Source organism: Lacerta agilis, chromosome 5 (assembly GCF_009819535.1).
Source record: "Lacerta agilis isolate rLacAgi1 chromosome 5, rLacAgi1.pri, whole genome shotgun sequence".
In the NCBI taxonomy this organism is placed as follows: Eukaryota; Metazoa; Chordata; class Lepidosauria; order Squamata; family Lacertidae; genus Lacerta; species Lacerta agilis.
Window position 1 is genome coordinate 7450266 of NC_046316.1, and position 22095 is coordinate 7472360.

The 22095-nt window shown below is 41.5% G+C and overlaps 1 protein-coding gene across 1 annotated transcript; it reads left to right on the plus strand.

The window, feature by feature from the left end:
- The first annotated feature begins 39 nt into the window (after positions 1 to 39).
- Positions 40 to 21833, plus strand: C5H12orf4 (chromosome 5 C12orf4 homolog). The gene is made up of 14 exons (XM_033148367.1): positions 40 to 151; positions 2755 to 2944; positions 3928 to 4073; positions 6534 to 6715; positions 7746 to 7845; positions 7927 to 8045; positions 9139 to 9245; positions 10619 to 10816; positions 11419 to 11547; positions 11851 to 11925; positions 13342 to 13544; positions 19165 to 19222; positions 20850 to 20917; positions 21627 to 21833. Exons 2-14 carry the CDS (start codon positions 2767 to 2769, stop codon positions 21717 to 21719), a joined length of 1656 nt encoding a protein of 551 aa, XP_033004258.1. The 5' UTR covers positions 40 to 151; positions 2755 to 2766; the 3' UTR covers positions 21720 to 21833.
- Positions 21834 to 22095: the final 262 nt, after the last annotated feature.

Below are 22095 nucleotides of genomic sequence, written 5' to 3' on the forward strand. Positions count from 1 at the left end.
AGCCCTCCCCACCCTCGCGCTCTCTCCCGTGAGGAGAAGGTTCCGGGGGACAGAAAAGTGGGCGGGGCGTGTCCTGGCCGACGCGGGGACTCACGTCTCGTGTGAAACGGGCATTCCGCCGAAGGAGGGCAGCGAGGGGGTTCAGGAGCGCGTAAGTTTCTGGGGTTTCCCTCTTGTGTTCTCCAAGGCACAACGCTGGCTCTCGGGCTGCTTCCGTGTCGCCTCAGGTGAAGGCCCGGGTTTTTTTTTGGGGGGGGGGGGTGGAGGCTCTTCGCTTTGACGGAACTTCGCTTGTCCGAAAGAGGGGGGGGGAGAGAACCCGAGGAATGCCTGCAGTTTTGGTTTGCTATAATGTAACGGGTGTTTATAAACGCGTGTCGTGAAGGAGGGAACCAGGAACCGCGTCTGGTTCCCCCTGCAGGCAGAGGGGTGGTGGTGGTGGGGGGGACTTGAATAAAATATTTGGGGGCCCAGGCAAGCCCCGCCCTGCACAATTGATGGGGCGGCCCCTGTGCTGGATTGACCAATAAGCTAAACAAGCAATAACAATAAGCTTAGGGCCCCACTCTCTTGGGGGCCCCCAAAAAAAATTAAAGGGGGGGAAAACCCTACATCCAACAACAGTGTTTTGTGTTGTGTAGGCTCCTATGATGTAAAGCCTGCTAGCCTGCTCCCTAAAATATCACTGCTTTGCTCATTTCTATAGGAATTTTTGTTATTGCCAAATGCCAATGTGTTTGCATTATTAAGTTTGTCACGAACAAAAAATCATGTTATGTTAGAGCTTAATAATTATTTCACTATTAATATACTTCTTCTTAAATGTATTTCAGTTCAACAATTACTGTGATAAAAATGCATATTTTGTTAACGTGCAAATGGCTTTAGATACCTATTCGGTCCATAAATGACCATGTACTGCATATATTCAACACAAAAAAGAGCCACAATTTGTTGTTGACAAAGGGCAGCTGGACATATAAAGGGCCCCATTACCTTCAGTAGCTTAGGGGCTCATCAAACCTCAATCCGGCCCTGGGCGCCCCACTTGAATGCAACGCCCTCAGATATTTTATTGGGGGCGCCCTCCTGTTTCCCCCACCATAAGCCCATGAGAAGAACCCCTGCAGGATCAGACCAAGGGGGGGGGGGCTCTAGCCCAGCACCCTCTTCTCAAAAGGGCCAACCAGATGACCATGGGGGACCCTCTGGCAGGACCCTAGTGGAAGAGCTGTCCCTCTCTCCCCTGCAAGGGGTCTCCAGCAAATGACCATTCAGAAGCATTGCTGCAGGTGACAGCCCTCTTCACCCATAAGCTTCTCTCGGGACAGAGACCAAGATATACAATGTCCTGTGTGGTATTTGGGGGGGGGGGTTCCTGCTGATGGATCTTTTGCTGGCAGGTTCCTAGTGGCCCACTAAGCAGCTGCTACTTTTCTTGTGAGTGATTCTGGCCAGGATAGACCATAAGCAAACTTAATTCAATTTTGAATTGGTTTCTGAAATGTAAAATATTGTGTATGGGGGGGGGAGAGTTACAGTACTACTGCCAATAATAATAATAATGTGTTTTATTGGGGGGCTTTTTTGTTTTTATTTTGTATTTTGTGGTTTTATATCTTGATTTTATTCTGTGAACCGCCCTGAGACCCCCAGATATGAGGTGGCATATAAATTCAATAAATAATAATAATAATAATAATAATAATAATAATAATACACATATATTATAAGCTACATAAAACTGAAGCCCATCTCTGCTAAACACTGTAGGCTGTGGATGCCAATACACTTTCTTCTACATGCACCCTGCTCCCCCCCCCCCAGTATGCTGGAGCCATCAACCCTGCTTCAGGTTCCATATGTTTAAAAGATGAGGTCACAAAAAATTAGGGTCTTAAGATGCAGCAGCCCTGTTGTAAAACACCCTGCCCAAACAACTTCTTGAGCTTGTACATATTTCCTAAAGTGTATTTAACTTCAGAAGCTAACTTCGGAAAGGCTTAAAGAGACCCGGCCAGATGGGCGGAGTATAAATAATAAATTATTATTATTATTAAAGAAACACATAAAACTATGTGTGTTGAAGTGGTTTTATATGTATTAGAAATGGGGCTTGCAACAAAATGTTGTTGCGTATTCTCACCCCTAACAGAAATGTTTCTATTCAAAATAGTAGCTAGTTGTGCCCTCCTCTAAGATACTAAAATCTTTTTCGGAAGGTTGTTTTAAATTATTTTGTAGAAGTTTTAATTCTATTATGATGTTTGCCTCCCTTGACTCCTTGAAGGCATGTGTGAAGGAAGTTGCAAAGACCTCATTCCATCCCTTTTTGTGACTTTTTGGGTAACTTCCGGGTTCAGCGCAATGCACATGTGCATGGTCACACACATATTTGATGTGCCTAAAATGGTACCTGTCTGTACTTGTTTGTAAACTTCATTTTTTAATTGCCTTATCGGATCTTTAAAAGAAACAAAAAACCCACCACTTTAAAAATAAACAACAGTGGTGCTATCCTGTGAATGTGCCCTGTTTTAGAACAGGGAACATCTGACAAATCTTATTTACTACAATATTAATTTCTGCAGGGTGAATAAAATAAGGTAATGCCTTATTTTTTAACAAATGTAAATGTCTTCAATCTCCATTTTTTTTTACTTTTTAAAAATTCACTTACTGACTCCCCTCCCCTTCCTATGTGTTTGTGTAAAGATATAATGGTAATAGCATTCTCGTTTTGCTTCAATGCAGGAAGCCTTTGAAATGAAGGGCGACCAAGGAACAATCTGTAGTAAGGAGAGAGGGTTTTTGTATGAATTCAGGGCTGGAAACCAACATTTCGTGCTTACAGTTCCTCTGAAATTCCCAGTGCAAGAAAGTGCTACCCATTTGCATAGGCATCTGATGCGTCCTTACAACTTGCCATGCTTCATAGAAAACGGTAAGGATTTATTCTATACCATCAAACATAGACTTTCTCACAGTTGCATAGGGCCTGTAAAAAACTTGGATTTCACGTAATGCCATCTGCATACGTCGGAGGGAGATACATAGGCGGGCCACTGCACATGCAAAACTCTGTTTTTGGATGTAGGGAAGTTGGAACTATAACTCTGGCACCCCCAAACTTGGCCCTCCAGATGTTTTGGGACTACAACTCCCATCATCCCTAGCTAACAGGACCGGTGGTCAGGGATGATGGGAATTGTAGTCCCAAAACAGCTGGAGGGCTGAGTTTGGGGGTGCCTGCTGTAACTCATAGCTGCTTATTTTGCCCTGCAGATCCAAGGGGGGGGGGGAACACCTGTTAAATATTCAGTCACATTATTTGGATAAAATGACCCACAAGATATTGTGATCACTTAAAATAATGGAATAATCACTTTAAAGGGGGCACTGTTTGCCACAGTAGCTAATAAACTATGTGCTTTATAGACATATTATCTGGATGGCGTGGGATACATTCATGTGATGAATTGCACTGTGTTTAGCCCAAGACAGAAACATGGGACTGGCGTTTGTTGGAGTTCTACTCCCTTGTGCTCAGGTTTTTCTTTAACTCTGCATTACTAGCTTTAATTTTTATCTCAGTTCCCCCCGCCTTATTTAAAAAGTTGGGGGGGACTTCCTTCCTTCCTTCCTTCCTTCCCTCCCTTCTCTGAACTTTTGCCTCCTCCCTTCTTTCTGCTGTGGGAATGCTCCTGTGAAGCAGACCACGAAACTGTAATGCAGAAAAAATACTAAATCGGGTATGAGGAATTTGCACACCAAATGTGTGGAACTTACAACCTTCCCTATGCATGTCCTCTTAGTAACCATTAAAAAAAATCGAATTTACCCTTTATAATGACTGTAAATTAATAAGATAAGCATTTCAGTTGATGGATGACCCCCCCCCAAAAAAAAAAACTGCCATTATTTCAGATTTAAAGGAATCCCTGAATAGATTCATTGAGGAGGAATCCATAAAAGATCATGATGAAGAAGCAGAAGGAGCCCTGGAAGCTGTAAAGTCTGGCAAAGTAGATTTACACCAACTGGCAAATGCTTGGGCCAAAACTTATACTGAGGTAAGAAGTCTCCATAGCATTATAGATGCTTCAGAAGATGATGCTGGAACTTATTTTTGTCCATATAGCATACTCATTCTTTACTGGATATTTCACTCTCTGATTCGAAATAATGAACCAACTACTGCTGTTTGGCTCCATCAGGATCCATGCTCAGAGAATGGGTTTGCTTTTCCATTGTTCAGTTATTTGCCTTCCTCCCTTCTCTGGCTCTAACAAATGATGGTTAATTTGAACATAAACGATTTCGCAAGGCGTTAATAACTAATTATTGCTAGAAGGCTGGTTGAGTTTTCATCTTTGGCTTATGCCTTCCTTTTTTCTGCTAATACATGAATTGCTTTTTAGTTTGTTTGCTTTTTTCCTTTTGTAACAAACACTGGCAAAAATGTTATTAATATATCAGATACTGAATAATTGTGTGTGTTTGCACAGAATCTTTAGACAGCTGGTAGCACATTGATGGTTTTAAGTTATTAACATTTTAAAAAAGATGGGTGGTACTGTGTTTTTCTTTCTGGGACTGATGGGAGTTATAGTTCAGAAGCGTCAGGAGGGCTGAAGTGCCCCACTCCTATCTGTTTAAAGGTATGTGGTGCACTAACAAACTTAACTGAGAATCTGATTACATCTGTAATCTACCATATTGCATTAAGTTTGCATTAATCAATAAAATCACTTGTACTAGGAAAATACTGCTAAACACTGACAGTCTGAGCCATTGATATTATTTAACATGCTGTTCACAATCATTAATGCAGATAAAAAACATTTTAAAGTTATCTTACTGCCTTTTCTAAAGATTCTTATCAACACAGAACATCAGTAATTATTCAAAAGGAATGGGGTTTAAAAGGAAGAATGATACTGAATAATTTCTTGTACCTCTGTGTGATTATTTTTATTCATTTGTAAAAATATATCAAGAGTGGTTTACAACAATTGTACATAAAACCCATGCAATACCAGCCGATTCCGTTGCTTCTTTTTATAGTTTTATTGTGCAAAACTATTTACAGTGCAGAGCTAACAAATACACATCTGTATCATCCATCAGCAGAATCCGGGAGTGCCCCTTTCCGGTTACCCCCCCCCCCAAGCAAAAAAGACGCAGGATGCGGCATCTCCTCCTCCTTGCCCTACGTGGCATCCCTCTGCGCAATTGGGGTGATGGAAGTGGCGTGCCACCCTCTGCACCCACAGGGCGCAAGGGCTCTCTCACATCCCTAGAGCCTTCGCTGCCTGTTCCCTGAGAAACCTCCCCTTCCCCGCTTGAGGTCTCATTGCTGCCCCCACTGGATGAAAAAGTGCTGCTCCTCAGGTGTTGTTGGGGCTCTCTGTAACATCCCAAACCCCTGTCACCCTCACTGCGCTGTGCCGAGGGCAGTTCCCTGACAAAAAGTAACATATAAAATAGTTAAAATCAGAAATCAGCTAGCTGTTGTGGAAAGATATATTCTTAATTGCCTAAGTAAGCCTGATGGAATAGAAAAATTTTCAACAGGAGTTGAAAAGTTGAAGCAATGCAGAACAATGGAATGAAAACCTCCATGGTGTGATTGGTGTGTGTTCTCAGATTCTGGTTGGCAGTGCCACCATTGATAATTCCCATATTAACAGCAGTACTTGTAACTGGCATATGCTCACCAATCATTTTCATATCTTCATAACCTTATATAAATCTTACATAGCCAAATAGTAAGATACTGAATCGAATAGTGAATTGTGGCTGTCTTGTATCTCACATTAATTTTCAGAAATCCTGTATCTTAGGGCACACCCAATAAATGTGATATATATCAGCTATTGTTGAGGCACATACCCAGCAGCTGTTGTTAGCCCTTTGTTCAATCTGGTTCAATCAGTGGAGTCAAATATCAGCTAATAGGAATTTATGAAAAGTTTACATAGAGTTGATTCGCACGTTGTCCCCTAATCAAATTCAAGTTCTCACAGATTTCATTTTATAAATCTTGTTTCTCCAGGGACTATTGACATCAACTTCCAAATTAAGAATTACAGATCTGAATCAAAGACCCTTTTCGATGAATTACTTGATATCAGCATCTTAAAACTATGTGACACCTCTTGGGAAACTATGGCCCAAATCAGGGATCAGCAGCCTTTTTGGGCCAGTCAGCAAAATTACTGAAGTGCCTTTTTTGCACTTAGCATCTTTGTTGGAGCATAAAAAATACGCCTCATTTGAGTTATAGACAGTTGCTATACAAGAATGAATGAGGGAGAGATCACCTGTTTGCTAGTTATGGCTGCGCCTTGTCCATAGCAGTTGTCAGCACGTGGATTCTGAACCATGGAGGCAAAATCTTCAAGGGAAAACCCACAAATTTTATCAAAACAAAAATGTCCCACAGGAGACCAATCAGTATAACAATTTAAAAAGAATTTTCGAGTCTTCTTTTCATGTGCAAGGCACATTGTCATCATTTTATTTTCCAGGCAACCTTGGAATATGCAAGACCTGAAGACCCAAGCTGGGATGAAGATTTTGCAGATGTCTATCATGATCTTATCCATTCTCCTGCTTCTGAAACTCTGTTAAATCTGGAACACAATTATTTTGTTAGCATCTCCGAACTGATAAGTGAAAGAGATGTGGAACTGAAAAAATTACGAGAAAGGTAATTTTTTAAACCTGCTATTTTCTCTGTTAGTCCTAAAATTATTATAAAGAGAGAAGAAAATAATCTGGTGTGTGTTATTTTTCTAAAGAACTACCAGAGATTTAAATACTGTCAGGAACTGAAGCACAGACAGTTGATTTTCTTTTTTAAAGCCCCTCCTTTTTAATGTACTGTCCCCGCTGAAGACAGTTTTTGAAGTTTCCCTTTGCCATAGAGTTGAGTGTGTGTGACACTTGATTAAAAACAAATCTGCAGTCCTTTACAAACTTAAAAGTAGTGGTAATGGAAGGGTCTTAATAAGCCTCCTTATGAAGTTGATAGAACTAGTGTTAGGGTCAAAGTTATTTGGATCCTGGCCACTAGCTGTGTAGTATGGAATTTCCTTGATGGGGGCAGGTCACTATTTCACACATTTAACTTGCGTGATCTCAGCTTCACACGCTTGGTGGCAGCTGATACCACACAAATTAAATTCACGCAAGGCAGACAGCTTAAAAGCTCTTTCTGTGCCCAGTTTTCCCCGCTGGGAAGAGAGAGCTTTTAAGCTTGTCAGATTTGCTTACTGGGCTCTGGGAAGGTCTCGCAAAGGCTCTGTAAGCCTCCCTACCTTTTCAAAGAAAGGAAGAAAGCCTCTGCTAAATGGATATTGCAGCATGTAAACTGCCCTGGTCATGCTGGCTGTTGCATTTCCAAACATCAGGAGGGCAGCTGACATAATGGCAGTGAAAGGAGACAAACCTTTTTTGGTGGCAGAAACCCTGTCGCGAGCTCTCCCCCAAGGGAAATTTGGCTTCCCCCCTCTTTGGTGTTTTTCATTCCACCAAGCCTTTAATGGTTTTTAGTGCTGGTTGTCTTTTATGCTCTTTTTCCAAGATGCTGTTTTTAAGATATTTATTCTCAGCTTTTCTTCTGTTGACATATGTTTATGGTGCCGGGGGGGGGGGGTGTCTCTTGTCAGGGCCAAATTGTGATGCATAAATATTTTTTACAAACAAACGAAATATTTCTGACTAGATTTTTATTGTAGGCAAGGTGCTGAAATGGATAAGGTGATGCAAGAACTGGGGAAGTCATTATCGGATCAAGACGTAAACATGCTGGCAGCGCAACACTTTGAATCCCAGCAGGTAAATGAAGTACCTGGTTGGAATAAATTGGGCAGCTCATTTGTTGTTAAATCAGTTGGCTGACTCAGTGTCTCCTTTTAGGCTTTGGAGAACAAGTGGAACAGTGAACTGAAGCAAACTACAGCTATACAGAAACAGGAGTATCAGGAATGGGTGGTAAAGCTTCATGAGGATCTGAAAAACCCCGGCACCACTATTGGGTACCCTTCTTTCTTAGTTTTCTTCTTAAATTACTGATTAGGGTTTATATCTGTTAGTTACTAATCAGAAGGGGACCAGATTAGGGATGTAGAGGTCCGTCGCGTCTTCTGGCCAAATGTTCAATCTAGTCCTGGGTTAATTTATGGAACTGTTATTTTATTTTAGTGTAGAAAATCCGCACCCTAATGTGGACTAAAAGCAAACAGGAGATGGGAGAGACCCCGATAGGATGTTATTCTGTCACAATGAAGGGGTCTGCTTGTGTTGCAAGATCAGCACCAGGGACCTAAATATGAAGGTGGCTGACTGTTGGCTAAGTTTCTCTGTGCTATGCTGTTTGTTTTAACAAAGTGCTCAAAGGGGTGAGCACAGCTCTTCCCCTACCCATTTTGTCACTACAACAACCCTGTGAGGTAGGTTAGGCTTAAGGGCAGCGTTTGGTTCAGGATCATCCAGCAAGCAATTATGGCTTTGTGGGGATTTGAACACACGTTCCGAGTACGTTTCCGAGCACAATTCAAAGTGTTGGTGCTGACCTTTAAAGCCCTAAATGGCCTCGGTCCTGTATACCTGAAGGAGCGTCTCCACCCCCATCGTTCAGCCCGGACACTGAGATCCAGTGCCAAGGGCCTTCTGGCGGTTCCCTCACTGAGAGAAGCAAAGCTACAGGGAACCAGGCAGAGGGCCTTCTCAGTAGTGGCGCCCACCCTGTGGAACGCCCTCCCATCCCATGTCAAAGAGATAAACAACTACCTTACATTCAGAAGACATCTGAAGGCAGCCCTGTTCAGGGAAGTTTTTAATCTGTGACATTTTTATTTATCCTAATATCTGTTGGAAGCTGCCCAGAGTGGCTGGGGAAATCCAGCCAGATGGGCAGGGTACAAATAAATTATTATTATTATTATTATTCGTCTCCCAGATCCTAGTCCAACTGCTACACTACATTGGCTCTCTGTAGCTCTGCCCTTGAAGCTTTTTCAGTTCACATGGTTAGGGTAAAATGCCTGTTCCTGTCAAATTAATAAATACGAAGACAGTGGGGGACAGAAAGCTTTGTCTGGCTTCATTTTCTTCTTCTTTTTATTTCAGTGATGAAATAAATGTCCAACCCAATCAGTGGAGAGAATCTGCAGAAGGCAACGGGAGGCTTTTTGAAGACCAGAGACAGCTGGAAGAAAGCTTCACTATTCATCTGGGTAAGTGAAAGACTGAACGCCTAGAGATTTTTCTCACAGCCACGTTTTTATTCATTTCCAGATTGAACATTTGTCCACATATCCATATTCAATGGCTTAACATACATACAGGCCACAAATTACCAAAATTTGAAATGTATTCAGTTGTGATCTAAACCTATGTTGGTAACCACATCAGTGAGTAAAAATTCATTGAAAAGCTTGGCTGGTGTTGATTTACAACTAACGAAAATGGTTGTGCCAAGTGCAGATTTTCCATCGCTAAGTTTACTTAGTGTAAAGCAAATTTCATGCACCAGCAAAAGAAATTTGGAAATCGCATCAGTGATGACTATTACGTCTTCTCTGATAGCCCAAAAGATTTTCTAAATACAAATTGACCCAAAATGGGTTTATTTCAAATAGACAGATGCTAAAACTGTCTGATTTCCCCTGAAGTCAGATTATTGTTTTCTATATATTTTTGTATTCCACCCCCCTCTGCTATTGATTGAGTTGCTTGATAGGTAAAGGTAAAGGTACCCCTGACCGTAATGTCCAGTTGCGGACGACTCTGGGGTTGCGGCGCTCATCTTGCTCTATAGGCCTAGGGAGCTGGCGTTTGTCCACAGTCAGCTTCCGGGTCATGTGGCCAGCATGACTAAGCCACTTCTGGCGAATCAGAGCAGCACACGGAAATGCCATTTACCTTCCCGCTGGAGCGGTACCTATTTATCTACTTGCACTTTGACATGCTTTTGAACTGTTAGATTGGCAGGAGCCGGGACCGAGCAACGGGAGCTCACCACGTTGCGGGGATTCGAACCGCCGACCTTCTGATCGGCAAGCCCTAGGCTCAGTGGTTTAGACCACAGCGCCACCCGTGTCTCTGTTGAGTTGCTTGATATTGCTGAAATATTAGCAGAATTGCTGCTGATCTGTCTCTGAACTGGTGTACTTTGCCTTCACAAGGACATTGCTACACTATGGTTAAGTAAATTTCTGTTCTGATCTGGGGTGAGTCTACTGGGCTTATTTCACTATACATGTCTGTTTTTCCACAAGTTACCAAGATAATGTATATGTTCACCTTTGGGGAGAGAATGTGTATGGTTAGATATTAGAAGCTAACAATAGTTAAACATCATTAAACTGAGACATACAGTATAGCTCTGATGTTTGCTATTGTTCCCTCTATACAGTATGTGGGATCAGATAACTTATTTTACAGTGTGTTTTAGATTAGCTTTAGTCCCAGCAGTAAAGTCAGAGTATCTGGACATGCTTATATAATTCACTTTTCCTGAGGTGACTTGAGCTCCTTTTGGTCCTTCTCCCACTCCCTGTCTCTCTCTCACACACACACACATCTTATTTTTTTTCCTCCTGCCTAGGAGCCCAATTGAAAACAATGCATAACTTGAGACTGCTGAGGGCAGATATGCTGGACTTCTGCAAGCACAAGCGCCATCACCGCAGTGGAGTCAAACTCCACAGGCTTCAAACGGCACTGTCGCTTTATTCAACTTCTCTTTGTGGCCTGGTCTTGTTAGTGGATAATCGCATCAGTTCGTACAGTGGGATCAAAAGAGGTAAGTCATCCTCTTTGAACTGGATTTCTTCTTGTGGAGTTCAGGTCAAAAGTTATAAAACTACTTACTTCCCCCCCCCCCCCGATGTAACATATAATGGATCATTTGACAGCAACCTCTCATTCTTCCTGTATGAGCTCCCTTGTATAAATGGCAACTCCCAGAGGGGTAGCTGTGTTAGTCTGTGCCAAGGAAACAAGTCTGAGGCATGTGTCCTTTAACTTTTTGCATATTTTATTGTTAAATCTGGGGGGGGGGGAGGCACAATTTTTCAAAGCGATATAATGAACAAATAACATCACACAAATAGTTGTAAGGCCCACTTGTAAGAATGAAAAATGGGATAAATAGCATTCTGTTTAGCTGTAAATTAACACTATTCAGTAGTCAGGTTTGCACCCTTTTTTCCTTGCTGGTTTTAAATTGTTGGTTTTTAATTTAAATCAAAGCCCTCCTGCATGCTAGAACCTTTCCCCGACACCTAGTCTTCTATGTGAAGGGAACGTTTTTACACAGAGAAGTATTCAATCATGTGAACTTCTGGCTCATAAACCAGGTTTTTTCCCCACTGAGATCTACAAGCTTTCTTTCCTTTCTTCCAGATTTTGCAACAGTTTGCCAGGAGTGCACAGACTTCCACTTCCCTGGGATTCAGGAGCAACTTGAAGTTGTTCAGCAGGTTGTACTTTATGCCAGGGCACAACGCAGCAGTAAGTCCAAGAGACTGCATGGTCAGTACGAGTTGTAGTTGCTTTCCTTCAAATATAAACTGAAAGCGATTTATAGTGTCCTTGCCAGTAAAAACGAGGGAAATAAGCATTTCAAAAGTGTAACTTAAGAATACATTTCTGCACACAGAATTTTTGTTTTAATTCTCGTGTTTCAATTGATCACTGCTGCTTGCGTTATAAATGTTCCAGTTGCTTCTTCCTTGTTTGTGTAGAAAACAATTTGATCTTTCCCCGTGTGACATAATACATAACCATGATACGTTCAGTTGCATATGATATACTATTATTTTTTATCATCTACAGATTCAGGAAACAGAAACAATGGCAATGAAGATAAATCTAAGACCATAGAACAAAACCTATCAAATATTTTACCTGGTACGTTTAGTTATGCAGTTTGTTCAGTTAGATGTGTTCCTTGCTAGAATTCATATTGCAGTCTTTTTTTAAATTCCCATGTCAATTTACCGTTCAAAGCTAGTTGCCAAATCGGGTTTAACTGAAAGGCACCCCAGAGTTTCCCAGTGCTAGGCAATTTTGAGATGGGCTGCAACCAGTAACTTAATTCAGGTCTCTGTGAATTAAAGAATGATTTGTGTCATCTTGAAGCACAAAGGGAAGAAGACCTAACGAAGGATCTGGTTTAATAGGTTGCTGCGTGATTTGGGTAAATACTATCTTCCAAAAACCTGCCCTTCTGGCATAGTCCTCCACAGGTGAAAAAGCACTTCCTTCCTTAACCTGACAAACTCCACCAAAAATATGCGGTTAGACTCCAGTAAATATAATTCAGGTGAATTGGATTTCTGTCCCATCAGACTAGTCTCCTGTACTTTAGCAGAGATAGAGTGTAATTGAGGTCGAGATCACGTAGCTTTCCATTCAGCTTCAATAATTTTAATATTCATGTCCTCCCATAGCTGACAAGATCCAGAGCAACCTGGGTATTGGAAATAGAGCAACGTTTTATAAATTTCTACAATCGCCCCCTTACTTCTCTAAGGTAGCATCTCTCATAGACTTTCAGACATTGTCAGAGATTGAGGAGGACCATAACTGACAGAGAAGACTTGGGCTTTCTGAAACCAGGAAACTTTTATACCTTATAGTAAGGAATCCAGCATTTTAGCTAAAATAGGTTTGCTTTTGTCAAATAAATCTTTCTACTGTGTGGTGCCCTTTTCCTTCCAAACCAGAGAACTGAGAGCAGTTATCTGGGCTTTTAAAATTTAGGTGTTTTTTTTTAAAAAAAAAAGTAGAAGTGAAGGTGTAAAAGGACTAAGCTTTTGACCCATGTCTTCCATGTCGTGTTAGACTAAGGAAAGGGTTAGAGAGTTTTTAAAGTGAAGCAGAGATAGCAAGGCAAAGAAGCAGGGAGGAAAGTGTGCTGTTTCCATTGAAACCCACAGGAATTTTTAGCATTACAAGTCAGTACTTGCAATAGTTGACCCTTATTGACAGGAGTCAGAATAAAGACTAATGGCATTCCAAATCTCCTACGCTGTTCACTAAACGATTCAAAAATATTCTGCCACTTTTTAAATGTAGAATCAGTGTATATACCTGGGAAGAATTTAGAATAAAAACAATAAACTTTGGCAGAATCATCGTTTTCAAGGCTGCTATATGTTCAAGCCAATATAAATTGAACTATATTTCTTACCTAATAGAACATACAGTATTTGATATCCAGAATTGGGATGTAATGCTAAAATACTTTCCCATGTTTTACTCCTTTCATAGGTTTGGTTTTAAATTTATCACTAAACTTATTATAACATTTTTCCCCCTTAGGAGAATTTTACATCACCCGTCATTCAAATCTCTCTGAGATTCATGTTACTTTTCACCTCTGTGTGGATGATAATGTGAGGTCAGGTAATATTACTGCCCGGGATCCTGCAATAATGGGCCTACGAAATATCCTCAAAGTGTGTTGCACACATGACATTACCACAGTTAGTATTCCTCTTCTGCTGGTACACGATATGTCTGAGGTAAGCAACTTATCACCAGTGACTGCTTTTTCCTGTTTAACAATACTATGACTGACCCTGCTAGTCTAGACCTGCTAATTTCCTAAAGTGGTGGGCATCGACCCACAGTGAATAAAAGACCTAGGAGTCTAAAGGTTCCTGGAGTAGAAAAGCAGTTTACAAGATATAATGTGAAAACCCAATTAGGAACTGTGATCTTCAGAAATAAAGGCCATGGGCACTTACAGAGTGCATCTCCCTTGCTATTTAACAAGATTCCACAGTGCAGCAGTGTTCTCAGACCATACTATAAAAGCAAGCTGCCTTCTGGAAAACTTCAAGGAGCTTTTTAAAAGACTTTGGAGCTCAGCTTCAAAGCTACATTCCCCCCCCCCACAGCCCATCACCACAAACACAAACTTCAGGCCTCCTTGCTGCTGCATAACGCCATCATTTTAAGAAATTCTCGACACCGTTTAAAAACCTATGTTAAAAATGGGAGGAGGAGCAAGCACTCTCTCCCACAATTATTTTTTCTCCCATCCCAAGTGCAGTAGGAACATAAGTAAAATACTCACATTTTGTTCACGGGTATTCTGCCTTCCTCCCTGCTTGCTCAGGGTAGCTAGCTTAGCTACCCTGTTTCTCCTAAAATAAGACATAGCCATAAAATAAGCCATAGCAGGATTTCTATGCATTTGCGAAATATAAGCCATTCCCCAAAAATAAGCCATACCCCGAAAATAAGCCATAGTAACGTGGTACCTCCCATTAAAACAGCCTGGAGAGGCGTGGCTATGCAGCGTACCGATGCGACGCGGTTAAAATAAGACATCCCCTGAAAATAAGCCATACTGTGTTTTGTTGAGCGAAAAAAAAAATAAGACGGTGTCTTATTTTAGGAGAAACACGGTAGTACACACATTCATGGGGTTCTGCAAAATGGGGGGTGTTCTGTCACTCGGTAGGCACATCCTGTGAGGAAATAGCTCTGGGCACAGTCAGAAACTAGAAAGGATTCTGATTGACTTACTAGGCCTTGATAATACCTGCCCTCTCTAGCTTATTAATAGGATTTTGTGCTGTGTGCTCGTTCCAGTACTGTGATTGGCGTGATTGTTGAATAGCAGAAGTTGCCATCTATTGATAAACACACAGTTACCAAGTGTTCATTGGCTTTTATCTGGCAGTATGTTGCATCATGATCCTAAGAAAAAATGTCACTGGTATTCACAAGAATACAGTAGTAACTCTAGTTACGGACTTGATCCGTTCCAGGGTGCCATTCGCACCCCGAAAAGGCTGCAACTAGAGCACCTCTTCTGCACACACACACGAGACTCGCAGAGCGCTTCTGCGCATGCACACACGAGGTGAGACCCGGAAGTATACACTTCCGGGTTTGCCGCGTTCGTATCCCAAAAAAATGCAACCGGACACTGACGTAACAGGAGGTACAACTGCACTCGAAAATGGGATTTCTCTGTTAGCCTACTGACATATGCCTGTGTGTGTGATATGTGAAAATGCATATCAGAATGATAGGGGCCCTCCAGAGAAACGGGGGAAATTTATGACCCCTCCTTAAGAACAACTCTTGGTGTGAAAGGAGGGGAATTTGATTTTCGCCCAGGGATGTCGCCACTCACCCTGATATTGGATCACCCTGCTTTTAGCAGTTGCAGGCCTGGGAATCAATGGGAGTCTATAGAATGGGCACCATTAAAGAGGAGGTTCTAATTGCATTGCTAGAGAGGACCCTATCATTTCTCCTGCATGATAGGGTCACTGGGTTGGGCTCCGGCTCCACCTGGTGGACAGAGGGGAAGTGGGTGTCTCCTAATCAGCTTTTGCTCCCACCTGAGGCATTCTCATCACTCTTGTCGTTCAGTCGTGTCCGACTCTTCGTGACCCCATGGACCAGAGCACGCCAGGCACGCCTGTCTTTCACTGCCTCCCACAGTTTGGCCAAACTCATGCCAGTCGCTTCAAGAACACTGTCCAACCATCTCATCCTTTGTGTCCTCTTCTCCTTGTGCCCTCCATCTTTCCCAACACCAGGGTCTTTTCCAGGGAGTCTTCCCTTCTCATGAGGTGGCCAAAGTACTGGAGCCTCAACTTCAGGATCTGTCCTTCCAGTGAGCACTCAGGGCTGATTTCTTTAAGGATGGATAAGTTTGATATTTTTGCCGTCCATGGGACTCTCAAGAGTCTCCTCCAGCACCATAATTCAAAAGCATCCATTCTTCGGAACGGATCCAGCCTTCTGTATGGTCCAGCTCTCACTTCCATACATTACTACTGGGAAAACCATAGCTTTAACTATACGGACCTTTGTTGGCAAGGTGATGTCTCTGCTTTTTAAGATGCTGTCTGGGTTTGTCATTGCTTTCCTCCCAAGAAGCAGGCGTCTTTTAATTTCGTGACTGCTGTCACCATCTGCAATGATCATGGCTCATCACTCTTAGTTCTAGCTTATTCTACTCCCCCCCCCCACTCCTCTGAAGCCCCTCTCCACCCAGAGCAGCAGCTTCCCCATCTGCCCTCCAGATCTTCCACCCTCCCTCCATTTGGAGTGGCAGCTTCCACCCTTTTCCTCCTTTCCTTTCCTAAACATTTTTTTCAGGTTGTTTGCTTAAAAAAAAATGAAGAAGAAAAAGGCTTCCCCTCTTTCTCCTTCCTCTTCCTTTCCCTGCTCAACGGACTGTATTCATGGAAGGGGACTTGCATCGCTGCCTGCCCGTGACCCATAGAGCCGTTCCACATGGTTCAGTGCACCGGATCAGGCCCATGTCTTTCTTGGGTGCGCATGTCTGTAACTCCCCTTGCCTTCACAAATGTCTACAGGGCAGCAGCCTCCAGCACTTTTCAGCAACTCAGGAACTGCTCCCCCCCCCCCAAGTAGGCCACAAGCAAGATACAGTACCTTGACTAGGTATTGATGCATCGCCCAGGACTGGTCTGAGGGCCAGAGCACGATGGCACTTTCACCTGGCGGTATATCGCGGGTGAAACCACTGCCATCAGGTGCCACCATCAACACACTGGCCCTTAAACCGAGGGGGAAGCGAGGTGCAGAGGAATGAGTTCCATTGGCCGATGGCGCTTGTAACTCCCTCTGCGCAGTGGCTGCAACTGCCACATAACGCTCATTCCTCACTTGTAAGAAATCATTCTTTCATTGTGGCAGCACCTGTACTTTGGATCTCCTTCCCTATTGACTTCAGGCAGGTGCCTTTTTGTACTTTTTGCCAGTTGTTAAAACATCACTTGTTTAGACAAGCCTATCCAAACACATTGACGTTAGTGTGTTTTAATCTCTCTTTAGTCTATTGTTAATTTTAATTGTTTTTTTATATGTTTTGACTTGTTTTTGCCTGTTTTTTTATTTACAATTCTAAGATTTCTTGTAAACTGCTTAGAGCTTTTATTACAATCCAGCGGAGTATAAATTTTGTTAAATAAGATAAACGGTGCTGTTTCTGAGAAGATTTAATTTTATAGATTTAAATTCTGTGCTGTTCTCTGTGCCCGGGCTTATTTTTATTCTGTGCATACCCAAAACGACAAGTACACACGTTGTCGTCCAAAGCAGTCGTCATCCAAGTGTCACATCCTGTTTCTTCCAGAAAGCCTTTTATGGCATCAGCTGGTAACCTCACTGACTGCCAAATGTGCTGCTAATTTCCCTTCAGAACAACAGGACCTTCCTTTTTAGAGTCTGGTTTTTATCTTCGCCAAGACGCAGATCAAAACCACCGGCAAACACCCACGTTGCATGTGAGCAAGTGTGTGGGCAGATGAAATTACAATGGAGATCTAGTATTTCTTCCGCTAAGCCTGAAAAATCCCTAAATCTGTATTCCGTTATCCCTTGCTACTCTTTCTGATTCATATATTACATAACCTCAAGGGCTAAGTAAACAGACATTAAGGATTTGCATCATGAGAAAATTGACTCTAAATGTTTCCAGTTTACAAGATGTTTTGTGGTTTTACCTTCAGTCTGTATTTTACACATATTCACTGAATCTGGGTATTTTAGTCTTGCTATCCTAGTAGGAAATGGTGGGACAGATTTGGCTGCTTCCAAACAATGAGTCTGAAATTTAACCTGAATTGAACAGTTATTTATTTTATCAAGTGTAAGCTTTGACTTTCTACACTAGGCCCTCAAGGTGGCTAAGTCAATAACCTTGAAAATATAACATTAAAAAACCAGTTAAAGCACAGATGGCAACTGATAAAGCAGCAAGATAAATGCAGTCATCAGCTGATATACAGGTGAAACTCGAAAAATTAGACTATCGTGGAAAGGTTCATTTCTTTCAGTAATTCAACTTAAAAGGTGAAACTAATATATGAGATAGACTCATGACATGCAAAGCGAGATATGTCAAGCCTTTGTTTGTTATTATTGTGATGATTATGGTGTACAGCTGATGAGAACCCCAAATTAACAATTTCAACTTTGGGGTTTTCATCAGCTTTATGCCATAATCATCACAATTATAACAAACAAAGGCTTGACATATCTCGCTTTGCATGTCATGAGTCTATCTCATATATTAAACTCCAGTAGCTAATGAAAACAATTGCTTACATAAATGGACTTTTCCACGATAGTCTAATTTTTCAAGTTTCACCTGTAAATTGGTGTATTTTGAGAACCCAAGAATGAATTTACAGAGCTTATTTACTAGCAGACTTATGAAATGATTGGGACCCTTAATGTGCTTTTGGAGTATGATGACATAGTGCATGGCGGAGGAACAGATTTAATCACACTTAGTATAGTTTGACTGTGGTGTGATAGAATCAGAGTTGGAGAGGATCTTTTAGGCCGTGTAGTGCAACCCCCACTTGATAGAACTAGATCGCCCCCAAGGTGGCTGTCCAGCCTCTTCTTGAAGACCTCTAGAAAGTGAGAACCCACAAACCTTCTAGAGAGACTTGGTCCCATTGCCCTATGTCTCACTGTTAAATGAAACGAGACTTGTGTAAATAAAGATATTGGGGGAGGGCGAGCAACAGGCAGTGGTTTGGGGAGGGGATTGAGTGAACATAGGAACTGTATATTCCATAAATTTGAGATATTAAAGTTGGATGAATGAAGAAATGGTGACCAAAAAGAAAAACAGTTAACTTGTTGCAATGGCTTATTAATTTGAGTCATTTGCTGTGTGTCTTGATCTGTACAGGTGAAACTCGAAAAATTAGAATATCATGGAAAAGTCCATTTATGTAAGCAATTGTTTTCATTAGCTACTGGAGTTTAATATAATATATGAGATAGACTCATGACATGCAAAGCGAGATATGTCAAGCCTTTGCTTGTTATAATTGTGATGATTATGGCGTACAGCTGATGAGAACCCCAAAGTTGAGATTGTGAATTTGGGGTTCTCATCAGCTGTATGCCATAATCAGCACGATTATAACAAATAAAGGCTTGACATATCTCGCTTTGCATGTCATGAATCTATCTCATATTAGTTTCACCTTTTGAGTTGAATTACTGAAAGAAATGAACCTTTCCACGATATTCTATTTTTTAATTTTTTTTAGTTTCACCTGTATATAAAGCCCCTGCTATTTAATTGATAATTAATCAATTTAAAATTTTGTTTTCTATTTTAAGGAAATGACTATATCCTGGTGTCTGAAAAGGGCAGAGCTTGTATTTAAGTGTGTTAAAGGTTAGTAGTGCACAGTCATATTCTACATTTTTTTGGAAATGCCAATTTCAAGAGTAATGGGAACAGCCTTCACTCAGTGAGCATATGCATTGCAAGCAAAAAGTCCCAGGTTTAATCCCTGGCATCTCTGGTTACAAATAGCTGCTGCCAGTCAGAATAGACAGCACTAGACTAAACTAAATCAGCATGAGTCAACTTTGTATGTTCAACTAAAGTAGTGATTTCTGAACTGTTTGAAAACGTTTTTCGCTCCATAGGACGCACCGGACCATAGGGCGCACCTCATTTTTAGAGGAGGAAACAAGAAAAAATTTTTTTTCTGGTTTTCCTCCTCTAAAAGCCCTGTTTTTTTTTGTTTTTTGTTTTTTTGAGGATCAGCTAAAAGTTTTGTAGCTTTTTTGCAAAGGGAAAAACCCTGGTTTTTTTGAGAATCAGCTAGAAGTTTTGCAGCTTTTTTTTGCAAAGGGAAAAGCCCTGGGTTTTTTTTTGTTTGTTTGTTTTGAGGATCAGCTAAAGGTTTTGCAGCTTTTTTTTGCAAAGGGGGAAAAGCAAAGCTCCTTTTGCAAAGGGGGAAAAGCAAAGAGGACAAGCCCCATTTTTATGGGGTTTAACTCACATTTCTGAAAAATCTTAAGGAAAGGGAGCCATTTCTACTGTTTCCAGACAGATAATCTAATCAGCCAGTCACATGTAGCTGGGGAAACAAACAACCTCCCTCTGCAGCACATTCAACAAAGGAGGGCGGGGCTGAAAGGGAGCCGGGACTCTCTTGCTGATCAGCTGCTGAGCAGGGTCCTTTCAACACTCCCTTTTCTCTTTGTGAAATAAAAAGCACAATCTGCTTTTGGCCCCTGGGCAATTCAGCTCCAGGGACCACCATTCGCTCCATAAGACGCACAGGTATTTCCCCTTACTTTTCAGGAGGAAAAAAGTGCGTCTTATGGAGCGAAAAATACGGTAACTACTATGAAGATGTGTGTGGAATTGCAGCCTGAACCACACTGCATATCAATATTATTATTTTCTTCCGAACGGCGTATCCATCATAAAATCCACTATGCCAAGAGCTCTTTGTCTTATTGAGCTTTTCAAGACCAGAATAAACTCTTTGGGCCTTCCCGTTGAGAATACCAGATAGGCACCATAAACTTAGAAGTAACTGCTCTGCATGATTTAATGATAGTACATTAGGTAAGACCATGTAGACTTGTTTCTCTACACTATGACTATGAAGGTGGAGGAATAAGAAATGCCGCCTGCCTCCAGTCCCAACCAAGCCTTGTATGAAAAGCAACATGTTGCAGGAAGCTGTCCTTGCTTTTGGGGTTGTGGGCAATGTAGTGTGGGGAGATAAGAATTCCTCTTCCAAGGATGTTCCTTTCCCGTTCTATTCCACATTGAATTGTACTAGCAAAACCACTGAAAGTCTGCACTCCTTTAGGTGGAACTTGGGCAAAAGCTTGTACGCCTGACTCAAGCCAGTTCCTTTCATGTTGTGATGTGAAGCTGTTGTAGAAAACTGGGAGCTCCTAACTGGCTTTGCTCAGTCAGGTAGCTTAATCACAGAAGCCATGTTCTATTATATACAATAACTTAGAGGGTCACTGTGTTTTTGAATTCCTTCCAGGATTCATGATGGAAATGGCTTCATGGGATGGAGGGATTTCTCGGACGGTTCAATTCCTGGTACCGCAGGTAAGTTAGTTAACACACACACACACACACACACACACACACACTTTAAATTTTGTTATGTTCTAGAACAGAAATTTTGATAGGTTCTAGAACAGAAATGCTTCATAGATTGCTCTGAGTGGTGGTGGTATTTTTTTTAAAAAAAATTAAATCTTGTGACTATCAACTTTATGCCAAAAGGCACCTCCTAATCCCATGGTTTTGTTATTGTTTTTAAAAATAATAATAATAGCAGTGTGGTTTATCAGATGGAATGCCTGCCCTGGATTCGAATCTCAGTTCAGCTTTGGAACTCCCTAGTTTATATCCCAGCTTACAGGTTCATTGTATGGATAAAATGGGGGTGGTCATCGTATATGTTGCCCTGAGCTGCTTGGAGGGAGGGTGGGATAAAAATATAATTAAGTGGCTATTTGTAGCTGATAAGCAGAACTTAGATTCACACATTTTGTAAAATAGCTGTTTGTATCAAATAAACACGGGTTTATTTTGTGAAATGAGAGGCATGTTTAATTATTGCTGGGATGAATCTGAATAGCTGGAAATTCCGTCTCCCTCTTGGTGTGTAGTTCAGGAGGAAGAGCTGGATGTAAATTAAATAAATAAAAATTTAAAAAGTTGCAAGGAAAGCTCAGAGGCTTAATTTGTGTTTGAGCTAGAGAGAACAAGAAGCATACTTACTCTTTGGCTCTCTTCCTTTCTATTACAGAGTATTTCTGAAGAAATGTTTTATCAGCTGAGTAATATGTTGCCACAGATTTTCCGCGTCTCATCTACGCTCACTCTGACATCCAAACACTGAGTGCCTCCAGATACTCTGAAAAGGAAATACAGGAAGACAACACTGGATCCATTTTAATCCATTAAGCATCTCCTCTTTAATGATAACCACCTGAATGTGATTATGATTATAAGTTCCTTGAAAAAGCTGGGATTCCAGACCTGCTTGCACGAGGGGGGTGGGTTGGTTTGTTGATTTCCCGCCCCTCACTTTTGTCTGCATGCCCTCTCACCATATTATGGGTTGTTTTGGGTCCTCCAAGCTTCAGAAACACTGGGGAGAGAGTGGCAGTAGGGAGTGTGGTAGAAAAGGCAGAGGCTCAGAAGCCTAATTGATACTTTCCTGTACATAAATATTGTCAAAGAGATAAATACTTTTTTAAAAAAAAAATGGATGT